The following is a 19,704-nucleotide window of genomic DNA, read 5'->3' as shown; positions in this document are numbered from 1 at the left end:
CCACATTGCTCGTTGTAATTTGATCCGAATGTTCTCCACTCCTTGCGAAACTTTGTGAAACTAGTTTATTTCCACGTGACCCGCTTCTTCATTCCTCGTTTGATCGATGGACTTTAATTTCATTCTAATTTTCTGAGTCCTTTTCGAAAAGAGCTTGAGAAGCTTGGTATAATATCATACCGTGTATAGAAAGCCTGCGATCAACAGCTAACGCACATTGTACGTACTATTTGCATGGTTGCAGCATCCGGCGAGTAGATGCCAATATTACGTCAGGTATTCTGTATTGGATTTTTGCCAGTTTTTAAAACTTTACATAATTACCAGCCGTTCGCGGTTCACCCCCTCTTCCGTACAACAAACGCGCTAATGAGTTTATTTTTTTAAGCTCGTCGCGCGCTGATTCGTGTACCGTATAATACACCCAACTTATACAATTTTTTAAGGTTTTGATTTTCAGATCCGTAGACACTTAATGATTACTTTTTCCATTCTCTTTCCATTCCCAGCCAATTTTACGTAGCTTAGGTCGATATACTTTCACAAATCATAATAAAACGCATGTTTCATTCACGCCGAGGTCAAGTGCGGTAAAGTTCTTTTGCTTTAAAATGGGACAGACAAACCGGACTGCAAAAAATGCATCAAGGCACTTCAAGAGCTTGAGAATATCGACGATGAAGCCGACCAGCTGGGCATTGGATTCGTTAAAATCGCCGACGAGAATCTCGCCGAGGAGTACAACCTCGGACCGCTTCCAGCTCTCGTCTATTACAGGCATCAAATCCCGATAATATACGAGCGTAAGTCGACCGAAGAAAATTGATGCACCAGCTTGGTTTACATGCCGCTTTACTATCGTCGTCATTTCAGACGAGCTGAGCAAGGAAGAGGACGTCTTGGAGTGGCTCGTGGCGAACAAGAGCACCGGCGACGAGGAAGACGTAATCGAAGACGTCACCGCAAAGACTTTGAACACCCTGATAGGGAACATCGACAACCTGGTCGTCCTCTTCTGTTCGTAATTATTTAGCAATTTTGATCCATTTTTTTTTTTTTTATATAGACGAGACTCGGTGCAGTAACTGAAAATGGATTCTTCTATCTTTCGTAGACGATCATGGAGACGAGGATTCGATGCAGGTTCTCACCGAGTTGGAGAAGATCGATGACGACTGCGACAAGCATGGCATCCAGTTCGTCAAAATCGACGATGACAAGGCCGCCAAGGAGTTCGGAATCGATTCCGTACCTGCTATCGTCTATTTCGAAAAGGAACTCCCCAACGTTTACGATGGTTTGTTGACTTGGATTTTTTGCTAGAGTCATTCGGGCAGGTTCATTTTTTCCAACACTGGAACGATTTCAGGTGATCTGGAAAACGAGGATGAGATCTTGGAGTGGCTTTTGGCGCAGTTGGAAAAGGACGAAATCGAGGACGTCACCGACGAGATGTTGGACCGTCTGGTAAAGGAGGGAAAAACTCTGGCGGTACTTTTTTGTGAGTGAAAATCAAGGGTGTCGATAATATTGTGTGCAGCGCAAGGATGGTCGTTAAAATCTGACGATTTTCTTCTCTTTTCCGACGTTCAACACCAGACGATAACAATGACCGTAAGTCTCTGCGCGTACTCAACGAGCTGGAGAATATTGACGACGATTGCGACCAGCTGGGAATAGTCTTCGTGAAAATCGACAACGCCGACGAGGCCAGAGAGTACGGAATCGAAAAGATTCCGAGCTTACTATACTTCGAAAAGGGTATACCTACCCTCTATGAGGGGAACCTGGAGGACGAGGACAAGGTTCTCAAGTGGCTGGACCATCAGCAGAAGAGCGACGAGATCGAAGACGTTACTGACGAGATGCTGGACTTGATAATCGAGAAAATGCCATACGTCGCTGTCCTGTTTTGTAAGTACTAAAGACGGAATCATTGACCGGATGAAGTTGAGGGTGGAGAAAAACACGTTTGACACTGACAAAGCAGAAATCGTTGGTCCAAAATTGTGCCGATTGCGTAATCTCAATACGATTAATTGTCAACAGACGACAAGGACCAGAAAAAGAGCCAGAAGATACTCGCCGAGCTGGAGAACATCGACGATGAGTGCGATCAAAACAACATAGCCTTTGTTAAAATTGACGACGACGAAGAGGCCAAGGAGTACGGCATAGACTCTCTTCCCACTTTGGTGCTCTTCGAACGCAGGATACCCCACGTCTACGAAGGTTGGTGCAGTGTTAAGTATGCGTGAAGAGTAAGAGGCCGATAACTTATCATTGGTTCGTTTTTTCACACTCCGTAGGTGACCTCATGAACGAAGACCAGCTGCTGGGTTGGCTTCTGCACCAGAAACGACACAGTGAAATTCCGGAGATCACAGACGAGATGATGGAGAAGTTGATCGAGACCACGCCGTATCTAGCCGTTCTTTTCTGTGAGATATTTTAGTGTACAAGTTTAAACGAATTCCCTGCTTTTCGAATGAAGGAAACGAAGTTCCGTTGAGGAGCACTTGAAGTATGACCGACCAAGTAATTTCGACGAAACGTTTCAGACGACAAAAATGACAAGCAGGATATGCGGATCTTGAACGAACTGGAGAACATCGATGACGAATTGGAAAAGGAGGGCATCGTCATCGTGCGAATGGACAACGACGCCGAGGCCAAGGAATTCGGCATCGATCATCTACCAACGCTCGTTTACTTCGAGGAGAAAATTCCCGCGATCTACGAGGGTGATCTTCTGAACGAGGACGAGGTTCTCAAGTGGCTGATCGAGCAGAAGAACACCGCGACGATCGAGGAGGTGACGGATGAAATCCTGGTCGACCTGATCGACGAGCACGAATACGTCGTTGTTTACTTCAGTGAGTAGTTTTGCGATAGCGTTCATCGATCGCCGATCTAATCGGCGAATCGTATTTCGCAGGTGGTAATTGCGAGGAGGGCGAGGAATGCGACAAGACGCTTCTCGAGCTGGAGAACATTGACGACGAACTCGACGAAACTGGAATCATATTCGTGACGACCGAGGACACCGGCGTCGCGAAGAAACACGGAATCAAGACTTTCCCGACTCTCGCTTTCTTCAGGAACAAGGACCCCCTGATATACAGCGGCGACATCGACGACGAGGACGAGGTTCTGTCATGGGTCACAGACGAGAACACCCTTCAGATACCCGGGAAGATCGAGGAGGTCAATTCCAAGATGTTGGAGAACATTTTGGACGAGAACGACCACGTCGTTATCTTCTTCTGTGAGTATATAACGAAGCCGTTCGTAAACCGTTCCGCTGTCTGACGTCGAGCGGGTTCTGAAATCTGGAACAAGAACTTGTTGTTACTTTGCAGACAGAGAAGGAGACAAGAAGAGCCAGAAGATTCTTCAGGAGTTGGAGAACATCGACGACGAGTGCGAGGAGAAGGACATCGACTTTGTCAAGATATCCGACGAAGGTATCGAGCGGGAATACGATCTTCCCACTCTCCCGGCCCTCGCCTTTTACAGGCATAAATTCCGCCAGATTTACGCCGGTGACATGATGCACGAAGAGGCGATCCTCGAATGGGTTCTGGAACTGCACAGCTCGCAGCCTGACATCATCGAAAGTGTCGACAGAAAGACTCTTCAGCTACTGATCAACGACGTTGAGCACCTTGCTGTATTTTTCTGTGAGTATGCGTGTGAAAAGTTGATACGATTTCGTCAACGAAGAATTTTCTGAAACTAAATCTGGAGTTTGTCGATGAGAGGAGAAGCTCCGTTGGACAATTCAACGTGCTAGTTGCGTAGAAAATATTTAGGAGATAATTTCTCGTCCCAGATGATGACAAGTGTGAGAAATGTCCTGAGATTCTAGAGGAGCTCGAGACAATTGACGACGACACGGACAAACATGGCATTCAGTTTGTCAAGTCAAAAGATGCCAAGTTGGCCGCTGAAATTGGCATCTTCTCGTTCCCAGCACTTGTTTATTACGAGACTGGTGTGCCCATCATGTACGACGGTAAGCCATCGAATGCTTTTTTTTTTTTTGTCTTGGCGTTTATCCCGACACCCGAACCCGATAATTAAGCCTGATTATTGAAATTCTAAATTCATTCCCATATTGTCCTTGCCCAGTTCACTAATACACATATTACCTATATTATCTCTTTAATATAAACCTGAAATATTGTCGGATTCTAGAATGATGGATCAGATCCGTGATATAACACAATTTACGGAAATGAAATTTACACGATTATTCTGTTTTACGACAAGTGTGCTTCAAGCACGCAAAGTGTTCCAACATTGCACTTGTGTCTTCGTAACTTTTTCAATTCATTTGTTCAGCAAAGTTATTTAACTGCAAACTATCGATCTGCTGTCCGTTTGCTAGACGGTGAAAGGTGAATTCATCGCTGAACCTTCACCCGATGAACGCACTTTTGTATTTGATAGTGGTGGAGTATTGAGAAATAGAAATGTATCGATATCACAGATCCTATGATTACTTTAAATCCGGGAAACTGCATCCTTCATTTCAGGATTCAGACGGCTTCAGTCAATGAGATTTCGACTTGATAGAGATTTGAATCAACCAAAGTAGAACAAAAAAAACAAAAAAAAAAAAAAAAACTGCACGCGCACATGAAATTTCAATAATTAACGTAATCACTGTATAACTTTTGTAGGCAATCTTAAGAACGAGGACAAAGTTCTGGAATGGCTAATTGAACAGAAAAGTAAGCAAGTTTCTAGGATGATGATTATTATTACTGGCGTATTATTTTTTGTCACCTTAATATCGGTTATAACAATCCCACCAGGGTACAAGTACAACACATACGCTGTGGTCATTACCCCGGTTACACTTCCACCATCGCGTTCACCATGAATTATACATACTACCCAACACACTCTAATACATATTATACATGACAAAACACACACACACAAATAAGCAGGCAATCACGCCACTGCCATTAATCTAATCAATTAACTCAGTAATTAACAAGAAATTTCACATCTCCGCCCATCGCTATATTTAAAATTCTTCGATACGTGATTTATTACTGCATTTATGGTACAGTTTTACGTAGGTAGATTTTCATAAACCGTAGTTACACCCAAATTTCGCGTCGTTTCGGCAATTCGTATTCCACGACGTATTTTTTTTTTTTTTTTACTTTTTTTTATTCACTATTCTCATCTCTGCGATAATAATCGCGGCTTGTGTTACGTTGCGCTGGATGCTTTTTTTTACTTTTATTCTCGATGTGTACCAATTTCTTGATTTACTTCTCGCGATACAGCAGTATTTTTTCACTCGATATACACAATATATCTACAGGTATAACGAAATAACGATACTTTTGTTCGGTTGACAATTATTATGCCGTTTTATCATTATTTTAAAATCGTATTTTCTTTCTTATTTTTCTTTACCACTGACGCTGCATCACCAGCTTAATTGATCTATTTCTCAAACTATAATTTTTTTTTTGTATCAGTTACACAATACTTGCATGTACGTAACACGTTACTCTATAACAAAAAAAAGCGCCCCTCCGCTTAGAACAACTAGGAAGAATCATGATCTATGCAAAAAAAAAGACACTCATTCCATAAGTCTGAGGGTTATTCATATAATATACGTATAGTATATATACGAACATTTATTATACGATTATAATGAAACACTATGTTACGTGTATACAAAATCCTGAACAACAATTTTACATTCACAAATTCCTCTTTTTTTTCGATTACATTTTTCATTTCTCCAATTGCGTTCGCACACTACATACTCGTACGTAAATAATGTTTTTATAGTCTGTCTGCACTGTGCATGACCGGTACTAATTAATATGCAGGTAATGATAGTGATGATGATGATGATGATGATGATGATGACGATGATGACGATAATTATGATAATGATGATGATGATGATGATGATGATGATGATGATGATGATGATGATGAAGATGATGAATCTGACGATGAAGATGATGATGACGACGACGATGGTGATAATGATGAGGATGATGATGATGATGACGACGTCGAGGGTGCCGGTAGTGTAAAAACAGTGAACAAAGCGGTGAAGAAAATCGTAGATAAAGGTAAAAAAGAAAACCAACGAAGAAACGGAGATCGTAGATAGGTTATAAATATACGTGACATCGAAGTGTGCCAATTTATTATCCATACGGACTTCGTGTGAAACTGCAGTGTGATAATAATTCCTTAAAATAGAAAGCAACAAAAAAAAAAAAAAAATGCATCGTGACGAAAATGAAAATAGCAAGAGTTAAATCAGAAAAAAAAAACCTCTAAACCAATACAATAAGAGAATGAAAAAAACAACAACTTGTGATATGTAGAATTATAATATTCAGTGATAATATATTATACATGGTTGAATAATAATCGAATGATACATTCAATAATTAATTAATGATAGTAAAAGTTTGCTGGATATATATCTATATATCTAATGAGGAACATAGAGTTGTTTTTTTTAAATAGTTTTTTATTTTTTCTATTTTATTTATTAGTTTTTTTTTTTCTTTACGTTGATCACCCATTGCTCGCGGTTGAGCTGGGCTGGAGAGGGCGTACCGCATGAAGATTTCGCCTAACCACGCAATCCTTGATGCGATCCCATTCGAGAAAAGTGATGAGAATTGAAAGTAAAAAAAAAAAAAAAAAACAAAAACGACAAGTATAAAAAAAACGGCAGAACCATCCTCACCGCGGCTATTCCTCGCGCATATAAAATGTCCTCTCTCTACTCTGCGATGCATGGCAGGTGAAAATCGGCTGATAGCTTAGTTTTTGAACATACCTATAGGATATAGGTACATGTATATATATATATTGTTTTAGCGAAGCTGCAGCGTGGCGTATTTGCACCATCTTTAGTCATCTTATATGTATACGCATTATAAATATACCCGTAAACGCGACTTTAACATACTATGCCGATCAACGCATGTGCTTTGCATCCGTAGAATGAAATGCTCGGTGATAAGAAAATTAAGAAAAAATAAGCAGAAAGGACAAACGTGAAAAAAAAAACAAAAAAAAAAAACAAAAAAAAAGTAAATAAAATAAATAACATCAGAAACAAATCACCCTGCAAGTCATATTGTTGTCATTCCTTGTATATAAATGTATATAGAGTATGAAAATACCCCGTATGCCACAGCCTACGTACAGACATACCTGCTGCATATAATGAGAAAAAAAAAGGTGTGATTGTTGAGTATATATTAATAACGCGTGTGAGTTTGACAGCCGTCGTCTGCGGCGAGTTCGTAGTCGAGAGAATCGGACTAGCCTCCGTGTCTATATACCTCTATTTGTCATTTGCGATTTGTTCTTTTTCTGTTTTTTTTTTTTTTTTTTTATACTTTTGTTCTTGTCTCCTCTTCTTCATCTACCTTTCTTTTTTCACAATTTTCCAACTACGGCAAAAAGGAAATTGCTAGTTTTATCCAAAGAAGAGAACCAAACGGAGCATGAGAAAGAAAACCGACACCCGCGACACGCAACTGTCGAAGTAATAGCACAAATGTTTGAGAGAAAAACAGAAAAAAAAAACAAAACAACAAATACCAAAATTGCAACATTTTTATTCTGTCGTTATTACCTTTCGTATTTTACAATTTTTTTTTCTTTTTTTTTTTCTTTCATTGTTTCCGGAAGATATTTAATAATAAATTGTGATATTTCATCGTCTTCCGCACCTGCTACTAACTGCTGACTTTTATTATTATTATTATTATGATTATTATAATATTTATGATTATTGTCGTTGTTATCACAGACACACACACACACACACACGATAATAATGCGAAGTACAGATGACGTATAAAAACCGGAGGCTGGTCCTTGCAGACTGGTCGTTACAGTATTGTTTTCGTTTTTCTTTCTTGCGATAATTTTGAATTTCTTTCCTTAATTTTTTTTCACACATTTTTACGTCACACATCTCTTCCGTCTTAATTTTTTTCTTCGTTTTCTTTTTCTGTTTCCACATTTGACTCACTGCACGTTTTGCTTTATATTGCCATGCTCGCATTGAGAGTGATGATGATGATAATGATAATGATGATGATGATGGTGATGATGATGATGATGATGATGATGATGATGATTGAAAAAATCAAAAAAACTATCCCGACAGGCTAGCCAATTCTCTTGTCTGACTCGCATGTATTTGGTGACTGCAGGCGATGGCTGTTTCTACATCGGGATGGGCGGTAAAAGTGCGAAACCCACGATTCCTTCCTATGCGCCTTACCAGTGCTGTCCAGCCGAAGTGGCACGTGGCACCAAAGTCGCAAAGGCCAGTCCGGTAACGAGCAAGCACGGTATGAAATCAAGAACGGTGACTTCGGCAAAGCTGGTTGCGCCGCCGTTAAAGCCGATAAACAAGCTCTCGGCAAAGGACAGCAAAAAGTCGGCGGCGAGCCTCGCCTCTGCCGCGTCTTCTTCTCCGACGGCGAACGCGGCTAAGGAGAGCAAATCAGGAAAGGGGAAAAAGGGATTCTTCGGAAGTGGTAAATATCTAAATTGGTTGTGGTAGATACCGAACCGTAAACACACAAAAGTCGCAAATGCAACCCGGCTGAACATTTTTTTCATTCAAGTAACGTTCAAACCCGAGGCCCGTTTCACTTTCATCTCAAACTCTATATATATATCCACGCTAACCCTCTTTTCTTTCATCCGTTTTTAATTTTTCAAGCCAACATCCGTACATCTCTGTGAAAAACCAAGCCCACCCACGTTCGATAAATAAATTCATCGCGGATTAAGTCACTGCCCGTGTTGTATTAAATTTCTCGTACATTTCTAATTGTCTCGAAATATCGATATTCGTTGATAAAATTACTAGAGGGTGCGGTACCTTTTTCAGGGGCAGGGACTTAACCGTAACCGTTCTATGTGATATCACATATGAAATAGACAAATATTCCCGTACAGAGTAATATATGTTAACACACGCACAAAGAGGAAAAAAAAAAAAAAAATTAAAGTAAAACACACAGGGCTTGCACGTATAACTCGCGCGTAGAGAAATATGAAAACCTTGAAAAAAAAAAGAAAAATAGATCAAAGATTAAAATTTAAAAAAAAAAAAAAAAAAAACAAGCAAACAAACAAAAATCAAATATATATACATAGAGAAATTTGAGTATCGTGCGCGAGTTTCGAGTGAAAGCCCACCACACCAAGTGGTAGGCATGACACTTTCGTGTTCCACCACAGATGCAGGCGCCACGCGGCTGCGTGGTCTTTGAAGATACATCGCGGGGTACACGCAGAAGTGGTTACTGAGCAGTGGATCGGAGCAGTGCTGGTCGCCTAAATTAGTCGGGACTCGTTCATTACTCGCCGGAGATGAGAAATGGTTAGGAAAAAAACAGTAAAGAGGAAGAATAAAAAAGAAAAGAAAAGAAAATAATAATAACAATAATAATAATAGTAATAAATAAATAATAATAAACAAAAGTCAGAGGCGTTGCGAGACATGTGTATAGAGGAGGAGGAGGACGATGGCGATGATGATGTTTATGATGATGACGATGATGATGATGATGATGATGATGATGATGATGATGATGACGACGACGACGATGACGACAATGATGTAGAAAAAGAGTAGACGTTTTTTATCCATGTTCAAACAGACCTTCCTTTGTTATATTACACGCATGTATGTATAACTACGTACTTACGTCACGTGAAATTGAAGAAAAACTATACAAATATCATAATTATGCATTGTCACGTGGAGATTTTAGGCTGCCAGCACTACCGCGAGTCCTTCGGCCATCCCTAAAATCATAAAGTTCTATACGCGATACGCGATATTGTTATCTCGGAATGGAGCTATGCTTATACGTAACGCTAAAAAAAGAAATAAAAACCCAGTATCAGCAGTATCCAGAATTTGAGCCATCTAATAAAGATAAAGATAAAAAGAGAAATATAATCCATACGCTTATCCGATAAATAAAAAAAAAATAACATTAACAAAATAGATAACGAGGTGAAAAGAAAGATGTAATTATTCGAATGTGAAAAGTATATAATCAATCGTATACTATGAGAGTCGTGGGCCTGGATGTTGCAGTTGTAGCTGGGATTCCGTACCTCATCAAGGTCTAGGGCAAGAGAAACGGGAGATAAATCGAGCGAGGGAGGCAAGAGAAGGAGAGTGAAAGAGAAAGAGAGAGAGAGAGAGACAGGGGGAGAGAATGAGGAGATATGAATATGGATGCAGAGATAGAGAAGCAGGGAAAAGGGAGTCGAGTTGCAAAAATGGCAAGAGAGCGTGAGAGGGAGAGAGAGAGAGAGAGAGAGAGAGAATGCGTGAGAGAGCCAGATACAGCCGAAACATTGAGAACGCAGTTTGATCGCGCGAGATGAGTATTTGGCCTTGACCTTGACCTTGAACTATGAGACTCGGAGAGGAGACGAATACCGACGACAACCTTCGAAGGAATTCGATAAGAGAGTGTAGACGGAAAGGAGGATAGAGGAAAATCAAACCCGTCGTTAGGTTGCGAATCGGACGGTCGTTAAAATGCCAAGAGTTCTTCAACGCGACGGAAAGCTTCGATTGACGATCAACAATTATCGGCTAATTTATCGTCAGCATGAGTGACACCAACGTCGATAGTCGGGATATTCAAAGGAGCAACAGAAAACATCAAAACAACATTAAACCCCGCAATATTGTACGTACGAAAGGAGAGGTGGGAATATCGGCAATTGATGAAGAGACATTATTATTGATAAGGAAATCAATTTGCCATTACTGATACGTGTCGAGAACGTCATCATCGTCGATAAGATCGGTAAAATTATCGAATTCTCAAGTCTGTACATATATATATATATATATATAATATATATATATATTAATATACCTATAAAAAATCTGCGAGTACGTACTTATCGTCAATTGTATAAAATATTATATGTATGAATTAACCTTGATTAATTTTATTCAACGCGTCGCAATAGTCGTCAAATAATATTTTCGCGGGCAGACAAGAGTCGAGAATATTTTTTGATAATTTTTTTTTTTTTTTCTCTCAGTTTTTTTCGACTCTTGATCAATTTATCGTTCCTTTCGATGTTACAAACTTTGTTCTTTTGCACTGTTGTTTTTCAAATTTTTTTTTTTTTGCCCAACTTTTTCTTATACCCGTAGTCAGACAAATGTTGATATTTTGTTACGCAAAGATCATGCGGTGTTCCTATATATTTAATATACAAATATGTATATATTTCAATTTATTCACCTATTATACTGAGTTATAAATATTATTTTTAACTATTGTAATATCAACCTCCATTTACTATAAAGGTCATCCTTCATCTATTCGCTATTAATTATTCTTAGTGCATTGAAAAATTTTTATTTACTTCATCGCGTAACGTGCTCTATTATGAATGAGTCGATGGTACTTGGATTTATTTTTCAGAATAAACAAGTGATTAGTTCAGTCCGTAGATCGATCATTCAGTCTTATCAAGTGCACCGAACGCGTCGAATCGTTGAATCATTCATAAATCGGCGCACAGGAGTATGTAGAATATGCAGTAATTGCAAAATCGATTGTGCCTTTTATTTTTCTTCGAACAATCTTATCCATTTTATTATCGTTTCTAACAAACATGTTATTATTAAGCCTGATTACACTTATATGTACACACATGTATGTATCACACGCTTGGCAGCATGCACCAGTTGTCGCTCAAATTTAAATTCTGTCTTTCTCTTCCTCTTTGTTTTCTATCATTAATATTTTTTTTTTTCTTTTCTCTCCAACCGTTAATAATTATTATTTATTATTTAAAACGCGAACAGATCTGTGTATCATATAATTTATCTACGATAAATTTCATCGCATGAAAATCGTTCTGTTTCTGTTTTCATCACTGTTACGTACAAGGAAGAAAAAAAAAAAACTAAACTGTGGAAAAAAAAAAACAAAAAAAGTAATCCTGCCAAATCACCGATACTAATATATCCGTCCCTAAATGAATAGAGAAGTAAATTTATATGAACCAAGGAAAGGAGTTAAAAATAAATTACTCAAGATTGTTCACTAAAACCTATTCCGTATGGGGTTTCTATAGTTTCTTTTTCATCCGATTCAAAGGATGCTATATTGAAATAAAGTAATTGATTAGTAAACGACACCGAGCTAGGAATACGTAAAGGTGATTATTTCAAATTAACAGCAATGAAAAATTAAATCAGGGAACTTGTTATCCTAAAATAATGTAATATTATTATTATGAAATCGATGTATACACCCTTGCGCACATCGAGAATGAAAATGATACACACGAACATGCACACACACACACACACACACACACGCGCGCGCGCGCACGCTAATACGCATACACAGACACTCGAAAATACATAAACGTACATTGTTTTGTGCTTAAATTACTTGAACTATTGTCACCGTCTGTACATACTTAAAAATCGATTATCAACCGTCGAGATGGCTAATCGAACAATAAATTGTAGAGAAAGTGTAACGAAGTGTTTGTCGAAATTCTGCCGTCAAATTGTAAGTTGAAAGTTTTGTGAGAAAAAATTTTCATTGTTACGTATGCACACGATGTACGGTAATCGTATGGTCATATATGTTATATATAATACATCCCGACATGGTGAATTAAAATCTTTTAACAATCGGGAAATTTACTTTGCGGCAAAGTATACATTAAATCTGTGAATGTATATTGTAAAATTTTAATCGGATGGTCGTATAATATATATATATATATATATACATACCTATATACCTACAATATACATTATACTATACTAGAGTTACGCAGGTATACGTAAAATAATAATAATAATAATAATAACAACAACTCGTTAACAAAAAATCAAATACACAAAACAAGAAACAAATAAAGAAACAATCTATAGTCTTATTAATGCATATAAGCGCAACATGTATGACAAACATAATATGAGAATAAATATATTTCCTACTACTAAATCGTTACATCCTTTATCTTTGCTTGGCCCTGCTGACAATGAGAGTTAAACTTTTCATGAGACTTCGAAAATCTTGTTACATGCACAAAGACATACACTTAGATATTATCGTACAAAAACGAGGAGAGCCAAGCTCGGATATGAGAGGATTTCTTTTTGAAAATTGAATTTGAAACGAGTTTGAATGAATTTTAAAACGAAGATGAAACGAAGTTGAGTAGATCACGAAGCGCTTGGCTCTTCTTCCATCACACTATAACACACGATGAATAATAAACGAATAAGGACTTGGAAGCATATCGGTGGCTGCACATTGTCTCTGGGTTCCTCTTCGCCGGTTTGGTATGCCTCTATCTAAAATAGGGTACACATCTTGTATCGTGAACTTGACTTCTCTCAACTTTGGGGCGCTGCGTCGAGGGCAAAACGGGAATTATACAGGGTAAGTCGCCAGAGACTAAAGTCGATAAATAAATATCATATACGTATGTATATATAAATTTACAAATACCTGTATTGCAAGCAAAGTCTGTTCAAAAGCCATTCCAGAACGATTACCCAGAAAAGCGAATCGTTCCGTCTGTAGGGGAAAAAAAAAACCCGAGTATATACACAAATATCTATATATACATATATTCGACAAGAGTAACGAATTGTATACCGTTACAAAAGCGAGCCAATTGTTGCTTTGTATAATGATTTTCAGAGTATTCGTTGTCCGCGTTTAATAGTCTTTGAGTTGCAAGGAATTAACGCCGGGGATACCGGTGGCCAAGGAGAATGGCAGTAAACCGCAGTATTGTATCCCAGGTAACCTTCTCGACGAAGCCGAAGTGTTGGAATGGATGGTGAAGCAGAAGAACGACGCCAGCATCGAAGAGATCGACAGGGAGACTCTGGTCAGGTACATAGAGACGAAGGAATTCCTGGCCGTCATATTCTGTGAGTGTGTACGAAAGGTCGAAATCAATTCCGACTCGAAAGCTCGCTAACCAGAGGAAATAACCTTCGACTTTCAGACAAGGAAGAGGACCCGGAGAGTCCCCGAGTGCTTCGCCACCTCGAGCTGATCGACGACGAGGCAGCGGAGTACGGCATCAAGATTGTGCAGATGAAGGATCGTCTGATGGCCAAGAAGTACGGTTTCCGTAACCCGCCGGGAATCACATACTTCCGTAAAGGGAAGTACATCAACTACGACGGAGACATCGACGACGAGGAGGAGATCCTCGACTGGCTTACCAACCCCGAGAACATGGAACTCACCGATCACATCGAACGCGTGAATCGTAAAATGTTTCACAAGATTCGCCAGACGTCCGACTACGTGGCCGTGTTCTTTTGTAAGTTCGGGGATGAATCGACGAGTCAAAGCCAACTATTATCTCGGTAACGTTTATGTGTCGCACAGTAGAGACGTTGTTTCACTCACACCGTTTCTGGATATATCACTTGAACCGATTTTTTTTTTTTGACTCGTAAGTTGTATCCAAAGTGTCTACATTGATGGGACAAATAAGGGCGGTTAACGAAGAGAATTAACCCATGTTTAGACAGCAACGACTGCAAGCAGTGTAGTCGAGTGTTGGCGGAGATCGAGCACATCGACGACGAGGCTGACGGGGCAGGGATAAATTTCGTGAAAATCGACGACAGGCAACTGTCAAAAGAGTTCGGGGTCTTCGCCTTGCCCGCAATTCTCTTCTTCAAAATGGGATCGAAGGAACCTGTGATCTACGCAGGTAGGATCACCCTTCCAGATAATCCGATAATCCTCTGTCCGAACCCGACTGACCTTTCACCTTGTCGCAGGCGATCTCTACGACGAGGATCAAATTCTCCAGTGGCTTTTGACCCAGAAGGATCCTTTCGGCGAAGTGATCGAGGCTCTCGAAGGCGAGGACCTCCTCCACCTTATCAGGGAATCGGATGCTCTGGCTGTGTACTTTTGTAAGTCTGACAGTCCCACGGCCGCTGCCAACTGCCAAGCAGGAATGTATCTTTAGTCTCTCTCTCTCTGGCTGTACCAGTACCATGCTTATTATTGTTATCTTACACGTATACGATAATGCGACGCTTGGCGTTCGTGAATTCTTTGCACTTCGCTCATCGCGACTTTTTCCGGTCATACCTTATACGTTGTCGTACGCTAGATTCGCTCTGTCAATTTTCCATTTCTGCGGCAGCCAGTACGGAGAGCTATGTCTGTGTTCCTGACGAGGGTTTAACGATCGTTTGACACTGTCGGCGTGGTTCACGCATAAATTCGAGCAGAATTATGTAATCGATAGCGCGTGAAGCGCAAAGAGTTACGGAACATTGTTCGTTGGTTCGCAACGCGTGTAATCGAGCCTCTGGTTACGATATCGTAACCGTTATGTTTACCATTATTATTATTATTATTATTATTATTATTATTATTAATCTATTCATTTCGGCGACGCTTTGTGAATGCAATAATGTCTAACTCTACCTCCTACCAAAGCTGTACACGATTATAAACGAATGCCGCAGGGAACAGAACTCTCTGCGACTTGTGCCAGTCGAAAGCGTATCGCAAGCAGATGCGTCACAAACAGGAGATGCAGAAGAATACCGAAGCCGAGGTTGCTGAAGATAACGATGGTACAAGAACTGATCCCTGTATACCCTGATACAGTCTGAATTTACTCGTATATATAGTAATTTGTAGTACGCAGTTTTCGTTCGCAAGTCCGCACAATTAGCTTGGACCCGCCACTGTCGATGATCAAGACCACGTTTAATATTTCTCATTTGTGCCCCGTTCGATTTTCCATTTTTACACACCTTGCGTGCAGGATATTACCGGAGGATTATCCGAACTCGTTCGTTGTAGTCAAACAACATACAAGAGTTTCATATTGCACAATACGTTGTTCAATTCTTAGCGGAGATAAACGCTCTGCGGCAGATGTATTATAGGATCAACCGAATTTATCCCCCCCCCCCCCCCCCTTGCCACGTCGTCCATGTTCCCGAAAATTAATTTAAAAAGAAAAAAAAAAAAAAAAACAACCAATAAAATTCCAGCATGCTATTATCCCCATGCGAAGCTACGTATTATTAGAGTTATCGAATAAGCATGCGATAGTTTAGATCCCCTAGTTTTGATCACTCACAGTCGTTCCGTTGATCCGTAGCGTTTTCGTAGATTTACCTTAATTCAATGTCTGTGTGTGAGCGTGTGGTATTTCATGAGAATTATCTCTTCAACATGCAACATCGACACCACCAACAGTCCATCGTTCATCATCGGCACGTTCATACAAAATCATCCAAGCACATGATTGCACACACGACAAAACAGCAAGAACAAACTAATTGCACATAGATGATCATCGCAACTCTGATCACGTTCGTTATACATAATCACTAATCATTATATCGTACCATCGTACACTTTACGCATCTTCTTCATGAAAAGCAACAGCTGAGGCGGTACTTTTTTCTGTTTTAACTCTAAAGTATTTTCCACAGATAGCGACGACTGCGAACAGTGCGCCGGTATTCTCGAGGAGCTTGAAAACATCGACGACGATTGCGACAGATATGGTATTACATTTGTCAAGACCCAGGTTCGTCAAGTCGCGTCTACTTTCTCTCTTTTCTCGTCACCTTATCTTTACCCAGAGCTTTCATTCTCTTTAACGCCCCATTGTCATTCCTAGGATTACAAGATAGCCGAGGACTACGGAGTCACAGACTTCCCGGTGCTGGTTTACTTCGAAAAGCAGACTCCGAACGTGTTCGAAGGTCAGATGATCCACCTTGAACCACCCGTCCATCCACTTGCAGAACTAATCGTAATAAGATTCTAAATTTTTCATCGCAGGTGAGCTCTCCGAAGAGGAGGAAGTCCTGCAGTGGTTGATCACCCAGAAAACCGAGGACAGGATAGAACTGATAACGCGAGTGATGCTGGAGGCTTCCGTTGAGGATACGCAGTACTTGGCGGTCTACTTTTGTGAGTAACGGTCGGACATTGGCTCGATGCCGATATGACCGTGATTTTTCATTTCAGACAAACAGAACTGTCACATTTGTGACGAGATACTGGATGGTTTGGAAAGGATCGACGACGAGTGCGACGTCTTTGGCATCCACATGGTCAAGATCCAGGACCCACAGCTGGCGAAACGATATTCCATCAAGACTTTTCCGGCGTTAGTTTACTTCAGGAACGGCAATCCGTTGTTGTTCGAAGGTAGGAGTTGGCGGTTTCACTTCTGCAGCATTTTGCCAGAAGGTGGAAATCGCGCGAGTGACTCTTTGCCGGTTATTCCAGGTGACTTGCAGAACGAGGACTCGGTTCTGGAGTGGCTGATCGACGACGACAATCGGGAACTCGCCGACGAAATCGAATCCGTCAACGACCGGATGCTCGAACGCCTTTTGGACGAGTCACCGTTCCTGGCAGTATTTTTCTGTACGTTTTAACCGGGGTTGTTTAATATCGTTTACGATGTCCGGGTGTGTAACACGTCGATTTTTCCAGACGACGAGGACTGTCCGGAGTGCGACGAGATCATGGAAGCCCTCGAAAAGATCGACGGAGAGGCCGATCTCTTCGGAATAGACTTTGTGAAGATAGCGAGTGCCGAGGCGGCCGAAAAGTACAACGTCCTCAACGTTCCGTCGCTCGTGTACTTCCGGAAGAAGACCCCGCTGATATACGACGGTGATCTGAATCAAGAGGACAAGGTACTCCAGTGGCTTACGTCCCAGGATGTGTTTGAGATAAAGAACGAGATCGAAGAGGTGAACAGAAAGATGCTGGACAAACTCCTCGACGAGAATGAATTCCTCACCGTGTTTTTCTGTAAGTTACAAGCACGGCCATACCGCTCGACTCGTTCTATCGCTAATCGTTCGATCGTTATCGCGTATCTCCCTAGACGAGAACAATCACAAGGAGAGCGAAATGGTCAACGAAAAATTGGAGAACATCGACGGAGAGACGGACAACCTGGACATAACGTTCGTCAAGATGTCGGACCCGCGTTACGCCCGGAAATGGGGAGTCACCAAGCTGCCGGCTATAGTCTACTTCCGGAAAAGATTCCCCAGCATCTATCGAGGTGAGATATAAGAGTGGAAGGAGTTTGCGGTGTCGAAAATTGGAAAGGTTACTTTTCCCCGCAGGTGATCTCCACAACGAGGAAGACGTCCTCGACTGGCTCAGGAAGAACAGGTTCCGTCAGCCGGAGCTCAACATCTACATGTACGCCCTGATCGCGATTACCATTCTCTTCGCAATGTACACCGGCTTCCTGTTGTCCTGTTTTCGTTCGGAGCCTCCAGCGCCGGCACCTCATCCGAAACAGGCGTGAGAGGGGCGAAAATCGTGGGCACATTTTCGTCGTGCCTGCGGGTGACACGGACTTGATGAACGTGACGCGAAGGGTGATCGGGTGTATTGATGACGGTTGTAATTTCGGCTGTCATTATCTCGTGATTAATACATCCGCGACACCGCATTATTCCAATATTAAAATAGAAAAATCACTGCCTTAGGCAGCACTATGCGTATCGCGTGGGTGGAGGTGAGGCCAAAATCTATAAAGCGTAGTAAATGATAACGTAGCCGAGATTCTTCACGCACTCTTCAAAGCTCCAGGGCCAAATCGAAATGCTCAAGTTTGACAAATATTTCGGAGAAATTGTCATTTTTTTCCGGAATTTCTAACTCGGTGAGAATCTTTCGCAAATTCCCCTTTCAATATTTTTTATACGCATCTGTCCGTGCGTTTCAATCATGGTAAAAAATTGCCAACACAGCGTTGAACATCTTGTGCTTTTTAGGAATGAAAAGTATTGTCTAGTATTCGGCATTTTTCAAAAAGGTCCTGGCAACTTATTTTGATACGCGATATTTCGACAATAAGGTCCTGCGACTCATCGGGTTATTCCAGCTTGTATCGCGAATATTCGCACATGATACTTGAGATCGTGACGAAACTGCAACTCGAAATGAAGGAAGCGAAGAAAATTACATGCAGACACACGCGCGAGAAAAGGAATTAATATTAATAATAATTATACGTATAAAACAAATCGACGTGTAGAGAAAGAAAATTGAAACATTAAACAATAAACGGTATAAATTATTTTAAAACGGAAGTTAAACTCGATGCTCAATGCTGCATTATAATATACATATATTATTAATAATAATAATAATAATAATAACATGAATAATACAACTTTCACGGCTGCGTAAATTTATTTATTTATTCATTCGTTTAAATCAATTTGTCGTGTTACTATTTTTTTATTTTAAGTCACGATCGACGAATCTATCATTCGTACATCGTTGAAGAACAAAACGAATAACGTTCAAACTAAAGAAAAAATACGCGAAATATATATAGTTAGCTTACTAATAGTTTTAATCGTATGTTCCCGAACATGTACATATACACACATATAAACCTACCGTTAAACGAGCAACCCTTTTCATTTCGTTGACATATGTTTGAAAAAATTATTAATGTTATTATTAACAAATAAAGGAATGAACCCTTGGACCAATCCTATACAACCAGTGTTATAACGCAACATTTTTTTTCGCTACGTAATTGATTTTTTTCAAATAATAATAATATTTATAACAACAACAACAATAA

General features: G+C 40.3%; 1 protein-coding gene across 4 annotated transcripts in view; it reads left to right on the top strand.

The window, feature by feature from the left end:
* Positions 1 to 19,704, top strand: part of hlk (hulk) — a 28,391-nt gene extending 8,687 nt beyond the window's left edge. For 2 of the 4 annotated variants that reach the window (XM_046609054.2, XM_046609055.2), the window contains 24 exons: positions 621 to 803; positions 874 to 1,017; positions 1,115 to 1,297; positions 1,370 to 1,501; positions 1,600 to 1,914; positions 2,050 to 2,232; positions 2,310 to 2,441; positions 2,562 to 2,876; positions 2,939 to 3,268; positions 3,363 to 3,683; positions 3,836 to 4,018; positions 13,868 to 13,999; positions 14,077 to 14,400; positions 14,611 to 14,799; positions 14,870 to 15,007; positions 15,572 to 15,682; positions 16,556 to 16,653; positions 16,747 to 16,831; positions 16,911 to 17,042; positions 17,100 to 17,282; positions 17,364 to 17,504; positions 17,574 to 17,897; positions 17,974 to 18,156; positions 18,221 to 19,704. In XM_046609054.2, the coding sequence (XP_046465010.1) occupies positions 621 to 803; positions 874 to 1,017; positions 1,115 to 1,297; positions 1,370 to 1,501; positions 1,600 to 1,914; positions 2,050 to 2,232; positions 2,310 to 2,441; positions 2,562 to 2,876; positions 2,939 to 3,268; positions 3,363 to 3,683; positions 3,836 to 4,018; positions 13,868 to 13,999; positions 14,077 to 14,400; positions 14,611 to 14,799; positions 14,870 to 15,007; positions 15,572 to 15,682; positions 16,556 to 16,653; positions 16,747 to 16,831; positions 16,911 to 17,042; positions 17,100 to 17,282; positions 17,364 to 17,504; positions 17,574 to 17,897; positions 17,974 to 18,156; positions 18,221 to 18,408 (4,649 nt within the window). In that variant the 3' untranslated portion in view covers positions 18,409 to 19,704. Of the gene's footprint in view, positions 1 to 620; positions 804 to 873; positions 1,018 to 1,114; positions 1,298 to 1,369; positions 1,502 to 1,599; positions 1,915 to 2,049; positions 2,233 to 2,309; positions 2,442 to 2,561; positions 2,877 to 2,938; positions 3,269 to 3,362; positions 3,684 to 3,835; positions 4,019 to 13,867; positions 14,000 to 14,076; positions 14,401 to 14,610; positions 14,800 to 14,869; positions 15,050 to 15,571; positions 15,683 to 16,555; positions 16,654 to 16,746; positions 16,832 to 16,910; positions 17,043 to 17,099; positions 17,283 to 17,363; positions 17,505 to 17,573; positions 17,898 to 17,973; positions 18,157 to 18,220 lie in introns of all 4 variants that reach the window. The other 2 variants (XM_046609057.2, XM_046609058.2) reach the window with 2 other exon arrangements.

This window comes from Neodiprion pinetum, chromosome 1, assembly GCF_021155775.2.
Source record: "Neodiprion pinetum isolate iyNeoPine1 chromosome 1, iyNeoPine1.2, whole genome shotgun sequence".
Lineage (NCBI taxonomy): Eukaryota > Metazoa > Arthropoda > Insecta > Hymenoptera > Diprionidae > Neodiprion > Neodiprion pinetum.
The sequence above is the reverse complement of the archived record's forward strand: the minus strand, read 5'-3'. Positions and strand labels throughout refer to the sequence as shown.